The following is a 26,398-nucleotide window of genomic DNA, read 5'->3' as shown; positions in this document are numbered from 1 at the left end:
TGATCGGATCTTCTCTTGATTTATCTCTCAACTGTGAAGTATTTTTCCCGAAAGTTCCCGAGAGAACAAAAATGGCGCGGTGGCTAAACATTGAAAATGACATAAAAACATTAGTTTTCCAGATTACAGGATTTCAGGTATCAGAGGTGTTTAATTTTGCTGTAGATTGTTTCATACAAAATGTTAAATGGAATTATTCAGAAGATTGCATGAAAATTAAAAAAAATAAAACCGTTATCTGTGCAATTAATATGCCCAAAAAATACAATATCCAGCTCAATCTCATGATTAAGCTACATAGCTTGAATTAGCTATTTAGTTTTAACGTGCTATTCAAAATAGCTTGTTTTAGCTCAAAATTCCACCAAAATGAGAATTACATTACACTTCTGCAATGAAAAGGGGTAGGCACTAGGCAGGTCTGAATCAACTGTTAAGCTGTTATATTTAGCCCCTAAACAGTCATACTGATGTATGCTTTTCTTTGAGTAGGAAGGAAATTCACATTTAATTTCATTCATTCACAAAATAATTGTGCTTAATAACGATTAAAATTCTTTACAGGAAGGAGAAGAAAACTTTGCATTATGTGTTCAGTTTGCCATGTCAAACATCAAGTATCACCGTTTCCTGAGTGTGGATAGTCACAGAGTTACCAAATCTCTGAATGGGTAGGTTACTAAGTTATCAATGTCTTGTCTGAAAGGGTTGTAATATAGATGCATGGATGTTCAAACCAGTGCCTAACAGACCTGGGGTCAATTACTTTGAATTGTAATGAATTAAATTACATATCTTGGAATTTTTACCATTACAATTACCATTACCATTACTCTCATTCAGAAAAGTAATGAATTAATTTACAATTACTTTGTTAAACTAATGGATTACATTACACATTACATTTTATAAGAGAAAAACAATTTATATCCATATATTAACTTTTTCACACTCTGTGTGCGTCTGTTAATATGCTTTCCCTCAGGTCTTCAAGTCAGAGTGGTATTTGGGTTTGGATTCATTTATCACGTTCATGTGGTTTACCAATCTACAGTTGACAAAGAAAGTTGATCGGAACACTTTCAATGTTGTAGTTTTGTTAAGTCTCTAATGTTTAAGTTTCTCTTTTCTTTTTTTAAATAAATGATAAACATTTCGTACTATATTTTTTATGTAAAGTGATATCTAATTAACAGATAATTCTATAATTGTAAAACGAGTATGTATTAATAATTTAATTAATGGGCACTTGTAATTAGCTGAGCAGGCATAATCAATGAAGATATAAATTTAACGTAGGTCGCAGGTTTGCTGACGTCATTAAAACTGGGTACGCAATTTATATGGATTGGGCGACTTTCTTGTACACATTTGATTATGACGTCACAATGAAAAAGAAATTTCAGTGTATCATTATCTAGCCATAAATTTTGTTGGTATTGGTATTTTATTGTTATATTGTTTAAGGCACAACTTATCACAAATAATGAAGGCTTTTTACAATTTGAATAGTCGATACAATATTTAGATATAACTTTTGTTGGAAATGGTTGTTTAGTGTAAAATTATTTATAGAACAAACTGAAGTTATCAAATATAATGAAGGCTTATTACGATTCGAATCCAACGCTGGAAGTATTAGAAAGCGTTTCATTATGTGTTATTAATCGCATCCCGGGGAGTTTGGAATTTTCGGCTTATCGGAATGGTCCGCGAAATTGCAATTGATTAGATATGACATGGTATCGCGAAACGATATGGGCACAAGTTTTAATTGTCCTCTTTTCCTTTGAACATATTTGAATTAACAGTTTGTTTAATTAATAAAGAAATCATTATATAAACAATCGCAAATGCACCTATTACATTAAAGTTTAACCTTTATTTTTAAAAAGGACATTTTAAAAATATATTTAAAGGTTTATCACAAATTAAAAACTGCTAAGGTACTATGAAACATAAACTAATACATTTTTTAGCGACATTGACCTTCTGTAAGTAAACATAGGCACTTGGGATATGGATTCCCCCTTTCCATTTTTTTTTTCTCTTTCAGTTTGGGGTCGAGTCACCTTTTTCCTATTTTTGTATTCTAATTCTGACAATTTACCCTTAGGCCGTAAAGATGCCCTTAGATGAGTGTGATTTAATCGAAATATTTACTAATCGGGGGCAAATGAAAATTAAATGGAAATATGAAACGGAAGAAGAATGTGTTAAAAAAAATATTGATGTCTGCATATTTCATGTTTTCTTATGCTTTAGATAAATAATCATGCGAAGTTTAAGTTTAAGAAGTGAGTTAAACGACGAGAAAATCTCTCTTTTATGTATCAGTGGAAACGATATATTTAAAAACAGCTTACAGAGACAAAAGGGTTACATTATCGATAGCATATAGTACATGTAAGGTAAGAATACAAAAATTGGAAAAAGGTGACTCGACCCGAGATTTAAAAAGGAAAAAAAGGGGGGCATTTTTATGTATCAGTCGAAAACAATATATTTAAAAACAGCTTAAAGAGACAAAAGGGTTACATTATTGATAACATATAGTACATATTAAAATTCAAACATAAGAAAAAGGTGACTCGACCCCAGATTTAAAATGAAAAAAAAAATTGGACGGGAGGGGGGGGGGGTTCAATACCCCAAGTGCCCGTGTAAGTAACGGCTTACAATGCTCTTATCTACAGATTTTATTCGCTACTTTGCTTTCCATGTCCAGATAGTCGAATTAATGTTATATACATTGAAAGTCTTTTGAAATCAATAAAAAAAACAAAAAAAAACTGCCTGTTGATTACGTCAGATAAAATAAATTTTTATATTCTCGTCCCATTTACCCCTCTAAAAATGTCTCGTTCGTTTTTTTTTCTATTGTTATACGTGTAATCATAAAATCAAGTTCAGATTTTTTTTAGTTATCCCCTGTCTGTATGTAAAGATAAATAAAAACATTTTTTTTTAATATACATGTATACTGAAAATACAATGTACTTAGCCGGGACAATATTTGGCGGAAATCCATTCATTAAGAAGTTATCGTAGCTATGAGCGCATTGCTGAATGTTCTAACTAAAAAAATTTCATATGTATACTTGAATAAGAGGATAACCGTTTTCCACCAGCACGCTGAAAAAATACACAGCCAAATGTAGGATACTTATCTATGAAAAAGAAAACAAAACAAAAAGAAAAGAAACGGTGTGAAAACAACACATAAAGAAAATACATTGAAAGAAATTAAAGCATTGATTGTCGTTTTACGTCCCTTAAGATAATTTTCACTAATATGAGACGTACAAAGAATAGTTAGAAGAGGAACATGTCTAATAATCATTTCATTGCTATTGAATTATTATGATACAATTCGTGGGTCATATGAAAGCAGATAGACGTGAATTAAAAATATTTTAATTTGTTTTTCTGCTCTGTATACCGGATCGATATTCACGACGTCAAGCGTGACGTCACGATATTTTATGACGTAGTTCTTAAAAATGTTAAATTTTGCGATATAAAAGTAATTATCTACATTTAAATTGCGAGTAAACAAAGCTGAAGACATATTAATTTTTTCACATAGATTTATTTCAAATCAATTCTATTTTAAGATACCAAAGGGGGAACGATTTCGTCTGCACCATTTAAAAGTTAATAATATTTTTTGAAAAAAAAATCTTGCCTGAAAACGAGCCGAAATCTACGCTTTTCCTATATAATTCAATACAATAACGTCAAAATTGTGGCATTATCAATGGCATCTTTGGGATTTAATTACATAAAAACGATGCAGACGAATTTTGTAAAATTTTCAGAGAATGTAAAACAAAGGTAGAGGAATCATATAACTAATTTTCATGGTATGTTTTCGGACACTTTTAAAAGGCCTGCAAACCCACGACCTACGTTAACACAATTAACCAAAGGTGATAATTACTGGTACCTATAGGGTTTGAAGTTAGAGGTGACTCTCAAGCTACCAAATATGAATGATGGACATTATCAATATTTACATTTGGCCTTAGTTTCCATTTGTGTCTTCAAGTAGATCATACTGATCTTGTATCTTGCTTATCAAGTCAATTTTTCCAAAATAAACTTTGAGAAAAGAAAAGAAAAACAAGAGGCCCATGGGCCACATCGCTCACCTGAGTAACTTTGGCGATGCTGTTCATTACCAGACTCCCCCCTTGTAATACCTATTGTGGCCCCACCCTCCCCCCAGGGGCCATGATTTGAACAATTTAGAATCTACACTACCCCAGGATGCTTCCACATAAGTTTCAGTTTTTCTGGTCCAGTGGTTCTTGAGAAGATTTTAAAAGATTTTTCCTATATATTTCAATGTAAAACTTGGGATTCCCCCTATTGTGGCCCCGCCCTATCCCCTGGGTCATGATTTGAACAATTTAGAGTGCACACTACTTGAGGATGCTTCCACATAAGTTTCAGCTTTTCTGGCCCAGTGGTTCTTGAGAAGAAGATTTTTAAAGATTTTTCCTATATATATTTCAATGTAAAACTTGTATTTCCTATTGTGGCCCCGCCCTACCCCCGGGGGTCATGATTTGAACAATTTAGAATCTACACTACCCCAGGATGCTTCCACATAAGTTTCAGCTCTTCTGGCCCTGTGGTTCTTGAGAAGAAGATTTTTAAAGATTTTTCCTATATATTTCAATGTAAAACTTGGATTCCCTATTGTGGCCCCGCCCTACCCCCGGGGGTCATGATTTGAACAATTTAGAATCTACACTACCCCAGGATGCTTCCACAGAAGTTTCAGCTTTTCTGGCCCAGTGGTTCTTGAGAAGAAGATTTTTAAAGATTTTTCCTATATATTTCAATGTAAAACTTGTATTTCCTATTGTGGCCCCGCCCTACCCCTGGGGGTCATGATTTGAACAATTTAGAATCTACACTTCCCCAGAATGCTTCCATATAAGTTTCAGCTTTACTGGCCCTGTGGTTCTTGAGAAGAAGATTTTTTAATGACCCCACCCTATTTTTGTCTTCTCTTGATTATCTCCCCTTGTGAGGGGACTTGGCCCTTCATTTTTACAATTTAAATTCCCCTTTACCCAAGGATGCTTTGTACCAAGTTTGGTCAAAATTGGCCCAGTGGTTCTTGAGAAGAAGTCAAAAATGTGAAAAGTTTACAGACGGACGGACAGACAGACAGACAGACGGACAGACGGACGGACGGACGACGGACAAAATGTGATCAGAAAAGCTCACTTGAGCCTTCGGCTCAGGTGAGCTAACAAGTTGAAAAATATAGTTTGTATCTTAATTGGTAGTCTCAGTACAAAGCACATGTTAATGTCACTTGTTTTGTGGCTATCTTTGAAACCTAATGATTTCTTTTAATAATTTTTTCTGGCTCTCTTCAATTGATTTTATAACTGTCTTGTCAAGAAGTTTCCTATTAAAACAATTATAGTATGTTTATCAATCACCATTGAATAAACATTTTTAAAAAATGGTAAAATATAGGATTTTATCAATAAGACTTTAACATTATACATAAAAAAACTCTCAGTGCTTACTTTGTTTAAGATTCAGTAATAAAAAGATATTAAAATACAAAATGTAATTGAAATGTAATTGAAAAGTAATGGTCATTACTGACATTTTTTTGAAAGTAATGCATTACATTACAATTACTTGTAATTGAAAGATGGATCCATTACACATTACACCCAATTACTTTGAAAAAATGTAATGATTACAATGCATTACCATTACACATTACCATTACCCCAGGTCTGGTGCCTAAATTGACAAAGTTATCCTGATTATAGCAAATGTTAAAGAATTGTCAACATGAAATAACATCAATGATGGGAGTCAAGTCACCTTGAAGAAATATATATATATATATATATATATATATATATATATATATATATATATATATATATATATATATATATATATATATATATATATATATATATATATATCAACTGGCTAAACATTGTGCTACTGCTTTATTGATAAGAGGTTATACAATGTAGAGTAATATTTCAGGATGCTTGAAAAGTTTGAGATCCACTCCCAGCTGGATAAAAAGGATTGTCTACAGAGACTGTGTGACCAATTTTTATCCATGCCATGTTTTGAAGGACGTGATACAGGGAAAGTATGACATTAGTTTTAATATTGATATATCTCATTGTGTAGAGTAGAGTCCAGAATTAGCTCTATTCTAACCTGCACTTTGGAGTAAATTTCAGGCACAGTATATATCATTAGTATCAGTATTTCATCTTAAACAAGCAAGAACTATTTGATACCCTTTTATCATGATGTTCCTAGATATTCAGGGAATTACACAATTGCTATGACCAGCACTTCATCCTATCAGCTTCATTCCACTGTTCAGACTACAGTTAAACTTCGGTATCTCAAACACCGTTATCTTGAATATCATGGATATGTCGAAATAAATGGGAAGTCCCATCCTCATTTTCTATATGTATTTTAACTTCAATATCTCAAATCCTGGGATATTTTTTTCACAGTTTTTTCACAGCCACATCGAGTTCAAGGTAACTGTAATGTACAGATCTTGCAGTATGTCCTTCAAATTTCATGTGGAAAATAAGCAATTTCTGATAAAAAAAAACCCATTGTTTTTTAGGGTGGAAAGAACTTGCAAATTCTGAAGAAATATCCAGTCAACAAATACTAGGCTACCTGGGGGGATTTTTTGCAATAACATGAAGGTCAAATACAAGATGATGTAGAACTTGTGATTTTATGTTATTGTTGTCAGTAGTAAAAACCATTTTTCTATTTTACAGACGGACACCCACTACAGTTTGTTGATGTTACTACTGAATGTAGGAGAAAACCCAACTCATTCTCCTTACGCAGGCAAAGCCCAAATTCTTAAAGCACCAGGTACCAATATTAATAACTTCCATTCTTAAAAAAAATTATTTTCTCTGTGACTCAGAGGACAGAACAGAGGAAATTCGAACTGAAATGTGCACATTTGTGTAGAAAATTTTGTGTGAAACCATCCCAGAAATCGTTGGCTACAGCAATTCCATGCATTGTAAAGATTTTCTTAAGAGCTTAAAGGAAACAAAAAATAATTGCGTATACTCTATAATGCCTCTTGTTAAGGACCCTCTATACACAGATGAAAAAAGTTTTTTGGACTTTGAGAAAATTATATAACATAAAGGGGGATATTTTGAAATTAACTGACTCATTTTTAACATAGGTCGCGGGTTTGCTGACGTCATTAAAACTGAGTACGCAATTTATATGATTTGGGCGACTTTCTTGTGCACATTTGATTATGACATCACAATGAGTAAGACATTTTTTTAACTCTTCAATACAACAAACTGAAGTTATCACAGGTTGAAAACTTGTTTTAAATGATTTTTTTAATGTTCGAAAATCGAAAGCGTTAGAAAGCGTCTATTTATCATCACATTGAGGCCACAACAGTATCACGAAAAGATGTGGAGCAACTGAACAAGTGTCAACTGCATGATTATTTTTTTTTCCTTTGACGTATTTTAATAAAAAGTTTGTTTCACTGAAAAACCGTCATTATTTAAACAACCGCTGTTACAATTGTTATATCAAAAGTTTAAACTTTATTTTTAAAAAGGAAATTAAAAAAAAACAAAAAAACAAGTATATCTATATCACAATTGAAAAACTGCTCAAGTATGAAGAATAAAACATAAAAACGACACAGACCTTCTATAATAACAGCTTACAATGCTGTTAGCTTCAGATTATATTTAATTTGCTTTCCCGGTCAAGAAAATTGCCCTATAAATTGAAAAGTCGCTAAAAAAAATCTGGGTAGTAAATTGTAGCCTGTTGATAAGGCAAGATAGAATTAATTTTTAGATTTTCATCTCCATTTACCTCTCTCAAAGTGTTTCGTCTGATGGCTTTTTAAAAATTATTTTCAGAAGTATTTAAATATAAAATCAAGGTAAAAGTTTGGGAGGTATCCCCCATTTGTATGCGAAAAACCGAATAAAGAATAAATAAAAAAAAAAAAAAAAACGGCGAGGAATGCAGTGTAAATGCACCGTATAAATACAGATATGTATAGAGAATTAAGGCAGTGATGTTTAACTAGATTTAGATACATCTATTATCATCATGATAGAAAGATTTGAACAAAGTAAAAGTATTGTGATGAAGAAATTAAAGCTCCAAAATAACAGAGTCTCGGAGCTAGAGGTACTTGTGTGTTATTTCACCTGATTAAAAAAGATTGCTGGCAGACTTATTAAAAATTCGCGCTAAAGAAAACAGGGATATTAATTCGGTAGGAATCTGAGGAGGGGTGTGCCCCCATAATTTTTTCAGTGTATATAAAATACTTTAGAAAATCGAGCTAATTTACAGTTGTTGTCCCCCTCGATAACATTGCCAGTACATGAAAATAATATGCATATTAGAAAACAGAGGTAATTTGCGGTTGTGCCTCCTCTAGAATGTCTGCTTCAGGCCCGTAGAACGCGGGGGGGGGGGGGTTCCCACTTTTTTCTGAGTATAGTATTTTGCTACAGTAATTTTTCCTATAGATGCATGCTGGTTCCCTCCCCCCTCCCCCCCCCACTTTTTGTTGCTGTTATGTCGAGCGTGGCAAATCCAGGATTTGGACAGCTTATAAGGTTTTTTTTAGGTTGCCCTCCCCCCCCCCCCCCCATATTGAAACCATTGCTACGTGCCTAAACTTGTCTGTATCTGTTAGGTTGTACCCCCCCTCCCCCCCCCCAACTAAAAATTACATCCCATGTTCCTGTGTATCTTAGTGTTTTAAAAAAAACGCTCATTAAAGAATAAATTCTTTAAACTATAATAACGCCATGTTTTACAAATACTTTAACAATATCAAACGGTGTCAAGAATGAAAAATCGGACGCTCAAAAAATGACAAAGTTCGGTTAAAATTTGTGATCTTTTCATATAAAACACGAGTAGTTCTTGTTTCTTATTTTTATTACCAACAGAATTTGATTTAGTTGGAAAAACGCTGCATGACGACATGTGGTGATACCTCAGCGACATCCTGTTAAAAGAGCAGTTGTACATGTTGTATGCAGCGTGTGTACTCGTATTAGCATTACCAATGTGAAAATTCCCTATACGGGTCATTTGAAAGCACTTGATATATGTATCACAGGCATCAGAAGCAAATTACATCTGGAATACAAGTGTGTTGGGGGTCCAAACTTCGTTGATCGGTATTGAATTAAGAAAAAGTTTATTTGTTAGCACTTCAGCTGTTCCTCGTGAAGATTATTTATTTAGGATTTATATCAAGCAAAATGAAACAAAAATTAGTCTTCGATGTAGGAGAATATTGGACATATATCATGTATCATTTCAACTCGACAGAGAATAGATATGTATTTCTTGAAAAAAGATTATTTACTATACTCATCCCCTACCACATTTGCTCCTGAATATTAGTTGTACCTAACCACTCACCATTTCTCTTCCCTAACGTTTTGGCGATTACTCATATTCTTACTTGTCAGAAAATTTTGAACTTTTTTTTTTCTAATTTTATTCTCTAATTAATATTCGTTCCCCCATTCTTGTAAGAAAAAAGTCTCTGAATCACGCTAGGAGTACTGCTCCTGCAAGCCCCCCCCCCCCCCCCCCCCAGCTAGCCTTCTCTGTCTCTCTCTCTCTTAGTTACAGCTTAAATAAGGTGTTTCAGACAAAATACATTGTTACGTAACTCATACATCTGTGCTTATTTTAAATACAAACTTTACATTAAATATATATAAACATAAATTTCTTCTTTTTGTTTTTCTGCACTTTATACTGGACCGTATCCACGATGTCAAGCGTGACGTCGCGATAGTTTATAGCGTCATTCTTAAAAATGCTACATTTTGTGATGTAAAAGCAATTATTCACATTTAAATTACGAGAAAACTAACTCGAAGACATATTAATTTTTTTACATAGATTTATCTGAAATCATCTCTGTGTGAAATGACCAAAAGAGAAACAATTTCGTCTGCACCATTTAAAAGTTACTGAGATTTTTTGAAAAGAAATCTTTCCTGAAAACGAGTCAAAAATGACGTTTTCTCTATAGAATTCAATAGAATAACGTCGAAAATATTACGACAACGATGGCATGCTTGGGATTTGATAACACAAAAACAATGCAGACAAATTTAATAAAATTTTCAGAGAATGTACAACAAAAGTAGGAGATTCATATATGTGATTTTCATGGTATGTTTTTCGAGCAATTTTAAAAGGTCACCAAACCCGCTACCTACATTAATATAGGGAGCGTGCCTTTTTAGCTCACCTCGACGAAGTCGAGATGAGCTTATGCTATACCCCCGGCGTCGGCGTCGGCGTCGGTGTCGGCGTCGGCGTTAGCGTCGGCGTCCCAGGTTAAAGTTTTAGGAGCAAGTCCCATTCCCAAGTAGCTATAAGCCCTACCTGGACCAAACTTAAATGGATGATGCATCTAGGGATGGACACTACCAAACTTGCTTCGGATGCTGGATCTGACCTAGATTTTCCAGATGAGTGACCAGGTTAAAGTTTTAGGAGCAAGTCCATTCCCAAGTAACTATAAGCCCTACCTGGATCAAACTTGCATAGATGATGCATCTAGGGATGGACACTACCACACTTACTTCGGATGCTGGATCTGACCTAGATTTTCCGGATGAGTGACCAGGTTAAAGTTTTAGGAGCAGGTCCATTCCCAAGTAACTTAAAGCCCTACCTGGACCAAACTTGCATGGATGATGCATCTAGGGATGGACATGGCCACACTTGCTTCGGATGCTGGATCTGACCTAGATTTTCCGGATGAGAGACCAGGTTAAAGTTTTAGGAGCAGGTCCATTCCCAAGTAACTATAAGCCCTACCTTGACCAAACTTGCATGGATGATGCATCTAGGGATGGACACTACCACACTTGCTTCGGATGCTGGATCTGACCTAGATTTTCCGGATGAGTGATCAGGTTAAAGTTTTAGGAGCAGGTCCATTCCCAAGATACTATAAGCTCTACCTTGACCAAACTTGCATGGATGATGCATCTAGGGATGGACATGGCCACACTTACTTCGGATGCTGGATCTGACCTAGATTTTCCGGATGAGTGACCAGGTTAAAGTTTTAGGAGCAGGTCCATTCCCAAGTAACTATAAGCCCTACCTGGACCAAACTTGCATGGATGATGCATCTAGGGATGGACACTACCACACTTGCTTCGGATGCTGGATCTGACCTAGATTTTCCAGATGAGTGACCAGGTTAAATTTAAGGAGCAGGTCCATTCCCAAGTAACTATAAGCCCTACCTTGACCAAACTTGCATGGATGATGCATCCAGGGATGGACACTACCACACTTGCTTCGGATGCTGGATCTGACCTAGATTTTCCACATGAGTGAATTTTAGCCATATTTTAACCAAATTAGCATGGATGATGTATCTAGGGATGGACACTTCCAGACTTGCCTTGGATTCTGAATCTGACGTACATTTTCCAGATGAGTGACCAGGGTAATTTTTTTGGAGTAGCTATATAATATTATGGCCTGTTATGATTAAACTTGCATAGATGGTGCATCTAAGGATGAAAACTTCCAGACTTGGTTTGGATGTTGGAACTGACCAAAATTTTCTTTGATTACTTAACAGGTCAAAAGTTTTTTGAGCAGGTCTATAATTAAATCAAACTTGCGTGGATATTGATCTTGGGATGTACCCTAACTAGAAAAAAAATATGATGTGAAATTTGCCTTACTTGTAGATAACATTCGTCGAGGTGAGCTTCGTAATCTTTGATTACCTATGTTTTATTCAGGAAAAATCTTCAAAGACAATGAAGTAATGGGAAAGAAAAATTGCCTTCGCTTATTCAAATGGATAAAATACATGCAAATCAAGTTTTCAAATACTCTATCTTGGTCTAATACAATGTTTAGAATACTTTGATTTATTTTAAATTATGTGATACAGTTCAGATTACAATTTATTCTACTTATATGTCAAATGGTGGGTCAGTCTAATTACACAAAAGTACCCTGAAAATAGGGTGCAGTGTAGAGAGGGTCCTTAAAAAAATTGCACTTGGTCTATTTAGACTCCGTTATGAAGTGCAACTAACATGACCTCACACTCTAGATCTTCCAATTGAAATGTCTTGTGTTTTGAAGAGGTGGATCAAAGATAAAAGTGTAAGCTATGTAAAGGTTTTTTTATGTAATAAATACCGATGATTGTACCATACAACATATTATTTAAATTTAATGCTGTCAAGAGAGTTTTGTGACACTGTCATTGACTGCCCTTGTATATCAGGCTGTTTAGTGAAAATGTTTCAGTCTCTCTTATGATTTTTTGATGTATGAAGAGAAACAACTTTCACTACCAAGAAACTATTTAAACTTTTTTGTTCATTGTAGAGGTGGTTGATTGTTTATGCTTTGTTCATTGTAGAGGTGGTTGATGACTTCGACTGGGGAGCCTATCTCAGGGAGGGTATAGAAACATACTCAACAATATATGCGGACTCTGATGTAAGGAAGAAGCCTTCTCTTACAATTTACTTTAAGAACATTGCCTTTGGAAAAAATGCTTTTAAGCTTATTAAGGGACTTTATTCGTTTTGTTATTACAGTGTCAATTTTTTGCCTTTCATGCTACATGAATGAGGCAAAAAATAAACAAAAATTTGAAAAAAAAAAGTTAATGAAGCTTACATCTCTAATGGTAACAGTCAAGAAACAGTGTACTTATCAATGTATAATAAGGGAAGAACATAAGAGAGTATCCAACAAACATGACAAATGTTTGATAAATTACTTATCTCAATTCAAACAGTTATCAACACCATAATCAATTCTGGTGTGTAATTTTCATTGTAGATGTTTCTTTTTATGCCCCGCCATGAATATGGCCGCGGCATATAGTGTTTGTCATGTCCGTCTTCTGTCCTTCTGTCCTTCCGTCACACTTTGCGTTTAGCTCTGTTCAAAGCTCAGTTTCAAAGAAATTATCCAAGATATTTTTATCAAACTTCATATGCTGATAGATATTGATGAGAGTTATGCAACTGCATCAACATTTTTTGACCTTGACCTTTCCTTTGACCTTGACCTCACTTTTCTTAAGTTAGTGTTTAGCTCAGTTTTAAAGATACCATTCAAGATAGTGTAATCAAACTTCATTTGTTGATACATACTGATGTAAGCTATTCAACTGCATCAACATTTTTTGACCTTGACCTTTCTTTTAACCTTGACCTCACTTTTCTTAAATTAGTGTTTAGCTCAGTTTTAATGAAACCATTCAAGATATTTTTAACAAACTTCATATGCTGATACATACTGATGAGAGCTATTCAACTGCATCAGTATTTTTTACCTTGACCTTTCCTTTGACCTTGACGTCACTTTTCTTAAATAAGTTTTTAGCTCAGTTTTAAAGATACCATTCAATATAGTGTTATCAAACTTCATATGCTGATACATACTGATGAGAGCTATTCAACTGCATCAACATTTTTTGACCTTGACCTTTCTTTTGACCTTGACCTCACTTTTCTTAAATTAGTGTCAAACTTCATATGCTGATACGTACTGATGTAAGCTATTTAACTGCATCAACATTTTTTGACCTTGACCTCACTTTTCTTAAATTTGTGTTTAGCTCAGTTTTAAAGAAACCATTCATAATATTTTTATCAAACTTCATATGCTAATACATACTGATGTAACCTTTTCAACTGCATCAACAGTTTTTGACCTTGACCTTTCCTTTGACTTTGACCTCACTTTTCTTAAATTAGTGTCAAACTTCATATGCTGATACATACTAATGTAAGCTATTCAACTGCATCAATTTTTTTTCACCTTGACCTTTCCTTTGACCTTGACCTCACTTTTCTCAATTTGTGTTAAAATGTTGCATTACTAATATACCCTCAGCGGGGCATTCATGTCCTATGGACATATTTCTAGTTTTGTTTCTTTTTAAACCCAATACTTAGCTTATTGATCACATAAAATAGAATTGATTTTGGATGGTCTACAGTCAGAGTCGGACTTTGAGCCCCTGAGTGATGATGATGATGAAACAGTGGTTCCAGTGAAGTCAAAGGACATAGAAATCTCAGAAAAACAGGAGGTGGATCCTAGTATTTCTACCATTACCTCAGATGCCTCCACATTCTATGTGGAGGAGGAACCGGACCCCAGGGAGTCTGGTGTGGCCTGGCTGACCAGGAACGTCACTGTCCAGTATTGGTGTGGTCAAAATCAACCAGAGGATCCAGAATCCACAGAAAACTTAAAGAAAGACTGGTATTTAGCTGTTCCTTAAAATGCAGATAGTGTATAAGCTAATTTTTAAGAACACAAAAATTTACATGATTGTTTAACTTCTATGTTTTTATGATAAAAAAAATTCCTTATGCCAGTGGACCATTAAAAATCATTCAAATAATTTTTATGATTCTGATATTAGAACAAACCTCACAAATTTAGGTCACCTAAGCCAGAGGTTCAGGTGAGCTTTTTTATCATAGTTTTTTGCATTTCTGTTAAGTTTTTAAGATATGCTCCGGACAAGAGATCTCGGACGGACGGACAGTCTGATCACTATAGGGCGCCCGCAGAGCAGGGCCCTAATGAATGTATATGCAAGCACCAAAAAATTTGTTCAAAACTGTGAAGGTGGGACCACAAATGATGTTGAAGTTATGAAGAGAGAAATTTTTTTTTTTTAACATATTCTCCTTAAGACCTTGAATGAGAAGAGATATGGCTTTTATATTTCACATGTACATTACCTGTGACAGGACCTTTCCAAACGTACTATGATTTTTGACCCTGTGACCTAGAGGTTTGAGCTAATTTTTAAAAAATTTTAATATTGGTTATAACTTTTAAATGAAAAAATATAAGGGTTCATAATGTACATGAATTTTGTTAATTCTGATTTTTCATACAATACATTAAAACTTGCCTAATCCGGACGCCACTGATCCCATAAAGGTTAGCCAGATAAGACAACATTTCAGATTAGACAGCATTTTACAAAATTGAATTTACTGATAGGGGGCTTAAAGTTTACATATTAAGCCAAATAAAAAAAATATGTGTGGTTCCGGTTACCCGACCTTCCCTATTTTATACCCCCGACCCTAAACTTTTTTTTGGCAATTTTCATATTTTTTCCAAAATTTCCCCCGATTTCCATCAATGGCTCCAGTTTAAGTTTTAGTTTCAGCAATGACGGCCTCCTTGCAAAACATAGTGCAAGTGTTTGATAGTGTTAAATCCAAAGCGAGCTAGCATGTAGGTGTCCCCTACCAATATTGACTAGTATATTATCACACCACATCTAAATGCCATTTGCAAAGCAGTGATAGGTATTATTTAGAAAAAAATTAAGAAAATCATTTTGTTAAAAAAAAAAAACAAAAAAAAACAAAAAAAAAACTACCTACCTACCCTAATTTTTTTGGAAGTGTAACCGGAACCACACATATTTTTTTGTTTGGCCTTAGGCAAGATATCTGGATTAGACAATGTTCACTTTACATACATATGTCTGTTTCAAGAGATTTTCAAAATTGGACTTTTATGGGCAGGGATTTGTCTAGAATGGAAATGTGAGTCAAGTGAGCATCATGGGGAATGGACTTGTTACGTGTGTGATGGAGAATATGATTGATGAACTCAGTACCAGTAAACTGACACTTGTTAATTCTATTACTACAGGCAGAAGTACAGAGAAGCTACTGACCCAATCTACACCAATAAAGACAGTGTCACAATGTCAGAGATTCAGCTTCTTAGAGAAGTTCTGTGGTAAGAAGTGGTAAATAATAACTACCTCAATCAAGATAATGTCACAATGTCAGAGATCCAGCTTCTAAGAGTTCTTTGGTAAGAATTGGTAAATAATAACTACCTCAATCAAGATAATGTCACAATGTCAGAGATCCGGCTTCTAAGTGAAGTTCTGTGGTAAGAATTGGTAAATAATAACTACCTCAATCAAGATAATGTCACAATGTCAGAGATCCGGCTTCTAAGTGAAGCTCTGTGGTAAGAAGTGGTAAATAATAACTACCTCAATCAAGATAATGTCACAATGTCAGAGATCCGGCTTCTAAGAGAAGTTCTGTGGTAAGAATTGGTAAATAATAACTACCTCAATCAAGCTAATGTCACAATGTCAGAGATCCGGCTTCTAAGTGAAGTTCTGTGGTAAGAATTGGTAAATAATAACTACCTCAATCAAGATAATGTCACAATGTCAGAGATCCGGCTTCTAAGTGAAGTTCTGTGGTAAGAATTGGTAAATAATAACTACCTCAATCAAGATAATGTCACAATGTCAGAGATCCAGCTTCTAAGAGAAGTTCTGTGGTAAGAATTGGTAAATAATAACTACCTCAATCAAGATAATGTCACAATGTCAGAGATCCGGCTTCTAAAAGAAGTTCTGTGGTAAGAATTGGTAAATAATAACTACCTCAATCAAGATAATGTCACAATGTCAGAGATCCGGCTTCTAAGAGAAGTTCTGTGGTAAGAATTGGTAAATAATAACTACCTCAATCAAGCTAATGTCACAATGTCAGACATCCGGCTTCTAAGTGAAGTTCTGTGGTAAGAATTGGAAAATAATAACTACCATGTCACAATGTCAGAGATCCGGCTTCTAAGTGAAGTTCTGTGGTAAGAATTGGTAAATAATAACTACCTCAATCAAGATAATGTCACAATGTCAGAGATCCGGCTTCTAAGAGAAGTTCTGTGGTAAGAGGTGGTAAATAATAACTACCTCAATCAAGATAATGTCACAATGTCAGAGATCCGGCTTCTAAGAGAAGTTCTGTGGTAAGAATTGGTAAAAAAGAAGTGGTGAAAGTGGTAAAAAAGTACATCAATCAAGCAAGTGCCACAATGTCAGAAATTCAGCCTCTAAGAGTTTTTGGTAAGAAAGTGGTAAAAAATACTAAAAACAGTGTCACCATGTCAGAGATTCAGCTTCTAGGAGTTTTGTGGTAAGGAAATGGTTAAAAAAAATAGACCAATGAAGACATTGTCACAATGTCAGAGATTTAACTTCTGAGAGAAGTTCTGTGGTAAGGAAGTGGGAAAAAAGTACATAAAAGAAGATAGTGTCACAGTGTGAGAGATTAAGCCTCTAAGAGTTTTATGGTAAGGAAATGGTAAAAAATAGACCAATGAAGACATTGTCACAATGTCAGAGAAATCAAGCTTTATATGAGAAGTCTGTAAAGGAGGAGATAGCATATTTTCATGTAGTGACTGATAGTTATTAAAAAATACTGTATAACGGGAGTATTTAGCGATCATCTGATTTTTGCATTAATAGCGATGGATTTGGTATTGCTAAAATCAAGGGTCAGTAATAATTCAATCACACCTATTGTATAAGAAAATAAAGTTATTCCTAAAATTGTTAAATATTAACTAAGCTAATAATAATAATTGGCCACATTTTAAACAAAAATTGCTAACTTGGCTAAAATAAAACAATTATATGGCATTAAGAAATTGATTACTTATGCTTTGCTTTAAATTACTGATAAGTGACTGTATAAGATGCAGTAAAAATAATTCACCTCAATGTACATGCAGTGCTAATTTTACTTTCAGGATACTAGCAGGTGTCACAGATTCCTTTGTATTTATTCTACATGGAGATGAATTCATTGTGCGAGAAAACATTTTTGTTCAACATCTGACTGATGTAAGTTTTATACTTAGAAAGAAAGATTCTTTTTTTTCAGATTTATTTTAATTAATTCAACTACATGACCCTACCATGTTTCCTTTCCAAAGAACTACCAATAATTGTTTTTCTTTTATTAAGAGATTACAAGTCACTTTGATATTCTGCATGTATCTTTATGTCCATATTGTATGTTTGATAAATAGGATTTTATGAAAAGTTATTGGTCTGCAAAATATATAAGCTATTTTAGATAGAAGATTCTGTGAAGTATTACTATTTCATTGGTCTTTCACAGAACTCTCTGAAGAGTTACCTATCCTGTTTTGCTCGGTATGGTTCCTACGTTCAGCACCTGTTATGTTTTGAGGAGGAGGCTATTTGTGGGTCATATGACCTGTCGATTACAGACAATAATAATCTTACATGTCAGACTTATCAGGCCTTTGCCAATGCCATCTCCAACTTCATCAAGAGTCTGAGGAAAGAACTGACTCAGCTAGAGAAAAGAATGACCAAACAAGGTATTATAAAGTTGTAATCAATTATCCCAAGCTGTTTGAATATGAGCATTTAATCGTTTATGTGTTCTTTATATTTTGCCTTGCCTGTACATGTATTTTCTTCCTGTGAACATTGTGTTCGTCTTCATAGAAATCAACCAAGAACTCATTCTTTGATACTGTAAATCACTTTTTTTTGTGAAAACTTTATTTTTGCATAATTATACGAGACTGTCTGGATGCAAAAATTTTTCCTCACATATATTCTATTCATCAAGATTATATTCAACAGTAATGAGAATTCATGAAAAATTCTTGCTAATAAATACCAAATAACTATCTCGTGAAATTAAGGTGTCAGGAAAATTTGGTGATCTACAATATCAGAAACTGCTAAAAAAAAAATTGCTGAAGTTTATCTTTTGTGGTGGCACCTTTCGTACTTCTTTGAATTTATTTGAAAAACAAGGGCATAAACAAGTCTCTAACTCCTCTGAACGTTTTTCTCTTCTAGAGCAGACAATGACTTTAGCCATGCTCCATGGAGATTTGTCACCATGGTTAAAAAAGATTGAGTTGATACACTCTTTGTATGTCCGAGGAATCCAGGAAGCTGATTGGATGGTCAATAATTGTCAGAGGGCGTCTCATTTACTCAGCGGACTGTTCGAGGCTGTGGTGGAATATGATACCCTCGGACAGAATGCCTCAGATGTTGTAAGTAAAATTTCCTCAGAATTTTACTTCTAAATCATTATACTGTACTTGAATTACATAATTATGGCATGGATAGTAATCTACAAATTTTGTTTTCTTGCCCTTGTAGGTAGAGCTTCTAATACCATTGTGGATTCAAACAACCAAACCATATATAGAGGTGATTGATGAGTGGATTACAAACGGCAATCTAGTGGACCCAAGATCAGAGTTTATCCTGAAAAGGTACAGTAAAACTTTGGTATCTGGAACCTTGATTTTTCAAACACCATGTACATGATTAAGTGAGGTAGAAGTTCTTGCCACTTTTCTTTGTGTATTTCCTCAATTTTTCTAATCCTTGGATATCTCAAACTTTTTTTTTGGCCTCATAAAGTTCAAGATAATGAGGATTGACTGTATTTCTTTAAGCCCCATGCCACTCTCTGGTTCCCCATAAGTTTGCAGGATGCAGAACAAATGAATGCATCTTGAAAATTTGTTGAGACATTTCTAGTGTACTTCTTTTTACGCTTCGTTTTGTAGGTTCAAATTGGATGTCAATGGAAAGTTTCTTTGAATTCTTAATTCATCAGATTTTCAATTGTTGAATATATAATATGAAATGAATTCCAGAAATGAGAATGTGAAATCTTTGGATGAGAGTTTTTGGGAGACTGCATTTACTATACACATACCAGAGGATTCTGCCCTACCCAGTGAAATCCACGAGTCTCAACATACCGTCACGGAAAAAAGCAAACCAAACAGCAGCAGAAAATCTGTAGACAAGTCAGCAGGTATTTGTTATAATCAGTGTGAACCTGTCTAATTTACAAATAATGATCTAGAAGTTAAAGGACATGTTTATGAATCTAGAAGTTAAATGACATATTTATGAAATGATATGTAGCTGATTATGGCCACTTTAAATGAGTGTGATGCACTGTTAATTAGAATACATGCCTTTGTAGCTGATTCAGAATCATTTTATTTTGCCTGAAATTTATAGATACTGTATGATGTAACAATGGTGGGGAAATGGAGATTTCAATTTGATATTGTTAAAGTGCAATTAAAAATAGGGGATGCATCTGTATATGTTATTTTTGCAAAAATTGTGGAAAAGTTACTTTTCAGCACAAGATGTACATTATACTTCAAATTAAGGTGTTATGCCCAAGCATATTCTGATCAATCTAGCTGCTTATAGACCACAAAATTAGAACTCTTTAGTGTGCAGTCTGTGTAACATTATTTCTCTATTTGATGCCTATGTTCCATGCGTAAGATTCTTTTTGGTTTGCCTTTTGAAACATTGAAGAAAAGGACATTCATTATAAACAAAAGCAAAAATTTTCAGTGTACAGAATATTAATTGCTGGAGTATTGTAGGATCCTCTCATTGGGCCCCTGAGTTCTTGGAGCCTGTTATTTTAGAAGTCGTCCTGGCTGGCAAGTCCATGGAAATGATACAAGACCTTGGCAAGCTGGCTGATGTTTGTGGAGGTACGTCCTGCAAAAATAACAAAATATAATTTAACACTGTATGATTGTTATCAGTAGAGAACCAGGGGTAGGGATTGAGGAAAAGTTTATTGGGAAATCTTTGTTGTATTCTCTATAATTGCTAACTAACCTGTTTTTTAAGTGAGATGTTTTGAAAAAAGAAATGAGGACTATGATGCCAGGGCAATATTTGCATAAATAAAATTGAGGCAGATCAAACGTAAACAATTGGAGCGCAATATGTTTTAATAGGCAAAGACATTTTGCCAAAGAGAAACTGGAATTAGGTCTTAATGCTTGCATCTTCTCTATATCTTGTCTAAATGGGAAAAAGATAAACATTCAAATTAATTTCAAAATGTTAGATGATAAGGACACAAAACTTCATGGTTTTTCATCTGATGATACATTATTTATTGAAGTAAAAGTAGCGTGTTTATTGTTTCGATCATAATTTTTCTTGAAATATACATGCTTAGTTTCCTACATATGATCAGTTGTCAAATGTTAGCAATTTGGACAGGTCCTGTATGTGTACTTAAAAAAAACAGGCTTTATGTTTTAGCAGCTTTGCAGCAGACAGCAATACGCTAATTTATGAATACCGTTAATAAATCATTAATGAATTCATCACACTGTGGACTAATTCATGATTATGCCAACCACTCAATGCCCAGTGATTGCACTAAATTTTGAATATTTATGTACACCTACTGTATATTATCCTGATAAAGTTCCTATGAATTACAAATATTTAATGACAAAATCTTTTAATGTATGCTTGTTTTCTGATTAACAGTAAAAAGAGAAAAGTCCCTGTACACATTGTTTTTGGAATCTCTCCAAGAACTCTTAGGAACACGGCCGCATGAGGATTTTATAAAAGAACCTCCTCCAGACCTGAGCATGTATCCGGAACAAGTCGACCGACAGATGAAAATAAAGGGAATTCATGATCCATTGTTAAAGATTAACTTTATGAACATCTTTCATGCTTGTAATGTCAGACTCCATGGACCCATAGAGGAGGAAGACCAGGATAGTCAGTAAGTACTGGTGTAAAGTGTAATGAAATACAGTATTTAACATACTGGTATCTTAAAAATAATTTACAAGTATTTATATTGTATACAGATTTGGATTTACTTTACCTCTGTTTTAGGATGTTGAGTGTTCTGGAGACAGAGAGGTTACAGCCCATTAACCTTATCCTTAAGCAGTGCCTGTACCCCCACATCACCCAGAAGTACTCCAAGGTCTGTACTTGTCTTGTCCAGATCCTCAAGGAGGAGTACAATCTGATGGGTTACCTGGCAGCTATGAGGGTAAGTGACCAGTATACTCTAGGATTTGTACTTGTCCAGGTCTCACACAGGAGTGAAGTCTGACTGGCTATCTATCAGCCATGAGAGTAAGTGACCAGTGTCCTGTAGGGTCTGTATACTTGTCCAGATCTCACACAGGATTACAGTCTGACTGGCTGCTGTGGAATCATCATTGTTCGTAGGGAACCAATGTTTTGAGGATTTTGTGGGTCACCCCCACAAATTAAAATGATTCCACACTAGACAAGCCTAGTGTCTCTTGAAAATTAAAGAAATTGTAGAGCTCTTATTTGAGAAAAGTTGGTTTTTTACTTGAACTGGTTATGGAACTTATATATTTTGTACATACATGAAGGTGAAAAGCTATAGTCATCCGAAAAATAAGACACACAAAACACACTGTGCAACTGATTTACAATAACAGCATAAATATTAAAAATCAATTATGAAGAAAATGCTCTCAAATTATAAAACATTTGCCATTGACAAAGGGTTTTGCATTTTAAAACACAGCCCATGATTGTTTTTTTTTTTGTGTTTCTTTTCAGCATTTCTTTCTGATGGAAGCTGGGGACACCATGTTTGATTTCTATTCACCTATATTTGACAAGGTATGGAAGGAAAATAACTTCTTAGCTATGTACAAATTTCACATTATGAAAGATGTGGTATTAAGAGAGACATCTTTTCAGATCCGTCTGAACACTCATTGGCGAGACATTTCTACTGTAAACCTAATTCTACAGGAAGCTTTACAAGCACATTTCCCTGAGGAATCCAGGCGGTAATGTCACCAATATTTAATAAAGTGTGATTCAAAATACATGAAGGAATTTAAATACTGTACATGTGACTTCTACAATGAACATATGACTATGAACATATTATAGCTTCTTGTCGATCATTTCAGATTGTACGTTAGTATTGAAGATTTGCCAAAAGATAGACATCCCATCAATATTACAGACTGCATCAAACTCCATTACAAGGTATCGCATTGTAAAAAATAAAACAAGGTTTTTAAAAATAATTATCCTGATGCTATGCATGTGAAAACTTGAAAAATGTATAGAGTATTCAGCATTAACTTTTACTACTTTTACCGTGTATATAGGTGTACACAGACCTGTTTACTCTTACGATTTCGCCGTATTTTGTACGGATTTTCAGTCCAAAATACGTCTTACGTTTTGCTATAACGAAAATACGGAAGTCCGTTCATATGGATTTTAGCAATTAGTTTTCGTTATCTGTCTCAGTTTGACGCTTTTTAATCGCTAAAGAAGAGAAAATTTTCAAACATTTAAGTTGCCAAAACGCGGTGGTTTAAAAAATGACAGAAATCACTCAAAAGAGAGCAGTGTATGATGTTTTGCTTTGTTATTAAACCATGTATTGGTAATCAGAAATGTAGTTGTTTTCTAGTAATATATGTACAGTCGATGAAAAGTGAAATCTTACGGGCAAATGACAAATCTCACTGACAAATCTAATGAAAAATACTGAGAGACAACAATTTGGGTAAACAGGTCTGTGTACAGTATATTTATGAATTAAAGAATGAGGGTGTTTTATCTTTGATTTTAAACTGCATTATGAATCTTTGAACAGGTTCCCTGGCCGGTGGATGTGGTCATCAGCTCTAAGTGTCAGGCCATATACAACCAGATCTTCACCTTCCTTCTGCAGGTCAAACGAGCCAAATACTGCCTCGACGAGTTACGATTCTGTGGTGTGTATATTCCAATATTATAGAAAGTTATGATTGACAAATTATTTTTTTACATATACTCTTTTTGCTTGCTTGATATAAAAATTCAGTTTTTGGATAAAGTCTGTATATTTACATGATGAGTGCATATATAACTAACAATTATCACATAAGTGTGATAAATTGTTCTTGGCCTATTCATGAAGTTTTACAGCATTCTAACCACACCTAAATTACATTTCATGGATTAAAATTGTTTAAGCAAGTGATTTGCCAAGCAAGAGATTAAGTTTCTTGATGATGTAGAATTTATATCTTGGATGTAACCAAGTAAAATTGTCTTTGTCTTAGACTTGGAAAAAGACAGTGTCCTACACAGCCACTCAGGAACAGAGTTCTCCCTTCACCTGGACGAGGACATGCCAAGAGAGGGGAGGATCCATAGAATGCACATACTGAGAATGAGGCTGACCTACTTTGTCAATAGTCTCCATAACTACATCATGACAAGGGTATTTTACTTACTCTGAATAACAAATAGCACCTAATATTAGTAGGTAGTCATAATAAATAAGCTATTTCTCTATTGAATTTTTCTTTTCTGGATTTTCTTGAGTTTTAAATTCATTGTCTACAACTCTGTGTAAGTTTTACTTTTGCAGATTTTGCACAGCACAGGCATCGAATTTAAACAAGACCTGGAGAAAGCTAAAGATCTGGATCAGATTATAGCTGTTCACAATAAATATGTGAATACAATACACGAGAGATGTCTGCTGCACAAAATGGTGAAGCTCCTCAAACAGGCTGTGATGAACGTTCTCAATCTCATTCTGAATTTCCAGGCCCTTTGGGATGAAGGCATTCAGGAAATAAGGTGATGAAAGCGATCTTGTTACTGAAGATACACTTTTATGTGGAAATTTTTATCTAAAATAACATAGCTTACCAGATTTAGTTATAAATTTGCCCAGCAAATTTTTTCCTTAGAGAAAAGGAAATTCGTAAAATTAAAATATATCTATATATAACAAGCAAATTTAGAAAATTGTGGTGCCCCACTTTTGGGGTCTTCCTGGTTTGTGTGCAGTGATTTATGGTATATTGTAACTGTCTTGTTGGTCCTGGCTTGTCTGTCCATCATGCAAAAAAAAATTTGTATTTTGAAAGCAATGTTCTGGTACAAAAAGTATGGAAATCTTGAAATTCAAACTGGTTAACGTCATGAGATAAAAAAAAAAAGACAGTTTATTTTGAAATATCACAAGTAATGCATGTGAAAAAAATATGAAAGACTCATCTCTTTTTGGGTGCAAAAGTTACTGCCATGGTTAAATTTTTTTGAGAAGTAGGTTAAACTTCAAGGTCAAGGGGTAAAAAATTATGCACATTCAGAAAAGTCATAATGCGGTTGAGGTAGCCTAGTCGTAGGATGGCTTCATGATCAGGAGTAACTGGCATTAGATGTGAAAGTCTTTCAGATATAAAATATGTAGGCATCATGTCACCGTAGGCGTTGGCATGATAAAAGAACCCTCACTGCTCAATCCCCCTGAGTGGAGAGTGTAGGTCGAAATTTAAGCCCTTCAGTGGTATTTGGTGATGTCTTATATGAGTGAAAAATTCTCGCAAGGGATAAAACAATAATCAACCAATTAAGCTACAAGGAAGGACTTTCAATAAGATTAGAAACAGGGAGTACATTTACCAATATAGGAGGTATCTTGTGGAAGCAATTTTAATATGTTATCAAATTCTTTTCCATCAAATATTTTGGCTGGTACATGTACAATCATGATTTCAGCTGGGTAATAGTACTAGGTACCGACAGATTTTGAAAGGTCTTGTACAAGGTATTTGAAATGTATCTTAATATATAATTTTCAGCTTGAAGACCATTGAAGGAATGGAGATAGAGTTTTCTAGGTGTATTCTGTTCCTTTCCACATTTCTCAACAATGTTATCAAAAGAGGGTCATTTCCACATTGTTAGTATTCAACTTTTTATTCCATTTTTTTTTTAATTTCTAAATATTTGCTACTGCTGCACCTGTGAAAAGATTCAAGATAAATGAATTCTGAATATTTTTAAAATACGTACCGTAAAATCACTTAATTTTCATGGGAGTTTAATTTTCATTGTTTTCCTGTATGAAACCCACAAATTCATGTTACCCACAAACTGTAAACAATGCCGCATTTCTACAACCACAAAGTAAAATTCACTTGAACCAATATTTTTTCCTCAAACCTCGAAAATTTGGCCCCTCCAAAATATGTAATTTTACAGTATTTGTAAAATCTTAACATTGGCAGTTTACAATACTTCATAGGATAAAACATTTGTTTTCTTTGGCATTGTTGTCTCATGAAATTTGATGGCGTACTTTCTGTTGTAGTGGAATCACTTGCGTTTGCTTTAGTAACATCAACAGAACATTTAACAAAGGGAAGAGCACACGTGACGTAGTGATGTCTGACTGATGCTGTAAGGTCTATCACTTTCTCCAGAGACATTCAGGGATTATATGGAATTTGTTTTACTTGTCAGAAATATCTGTGATATTTAGAAATTTTAATACTTGATGAATAATAAATTAGTTTGTTGAACCATCATATCTTTTTCTCTTAATGCCAAGTATTTGTAATAAATAATAAACCCAAAGCTCTCAAAATGATAAACTTCAGCATAATTCTTTCCTTTCCAAATTTTGACCTTGTATGCGAGGGATGATCAAAAAGTTCGTGAACTAATTGAATAACTTCCTTAAAAAAATAAAATTGAGGGTTCAGTGTTCAGTATTTTTTAAAGTAGACCTCTCCGATTTTAATGCACATCTGCCATTGTTATGCCCATGCGCGAATCACGTGATCCAGGCGGTCA

General features: G+C 34.3%; 1 protein-coding gene across 1 annotated transcript; it reads left to right on the top strand.

Annotated features, from left to right (window-relative positions):
* Positions 1-71: 71 nt before the first annotated feature.
* On the top strand, positions 72-26,124 carry LOC133191116 (gamma-tubulin complex component 5-like). The gene is made up of 23 exons (XM_061326811.1): positions 72-137; positions 565-671; positions 6,040-6,151; positions 6,816-6,915; positions 12,494-12,573; positions 14,090-14,358; positions 15,781-15,870; positions 17,695-17,788; positions 18,069-18,294; positions 18,788-18,990; positions 19,100-19,215; positions 19,606-19,769; positions 20,365-20,478; positions 21,278-21,524; positions 21,641-21,803; positions 22,352-22,414; positions 22,496-22,587; positions 22,714-22,792; positions 23,415-23,535; positions 23,866-24,026; positions 24,177-24,391; positions 25,402-25,502; positions 25,914-26,124. The coding sequence occupies exons 1-23, from the start codon at positions 72-74 to the stop codon at positions 25,982-25,984; spliced, it is 3,054 nt and encodes a 1,017-aa protein (XP_061182795.1). The 3' UTR covers positions 25,985-26,124.
* Positions 26,125-26,398: the final 274 nt, after the last annotated feature.

This window comes from Saccostrea echinata, unplaced genomic scaffold (genome assembly GCF_033153115.1).
Source record: "Saccostrea echinata isolate AGI-Se365-2 ecotype Australia unplaced genomic scaffold, CSIRO_AGI_Sech_v1 ptg000023l, whole genome shotgun sequence".
Classification (NCBI taxonomy): Eukaryota; Metazoa; Mollusca; class Bivalvia; order Ostreida; family Ostreidae; genus Saccostrea; species Saccostrea echinata.
The sequence above is the reverse complement of the archived record's forward strand: the minus strand, read 5'-3'. Positions and strand labels throughout refer to the sequence as shown.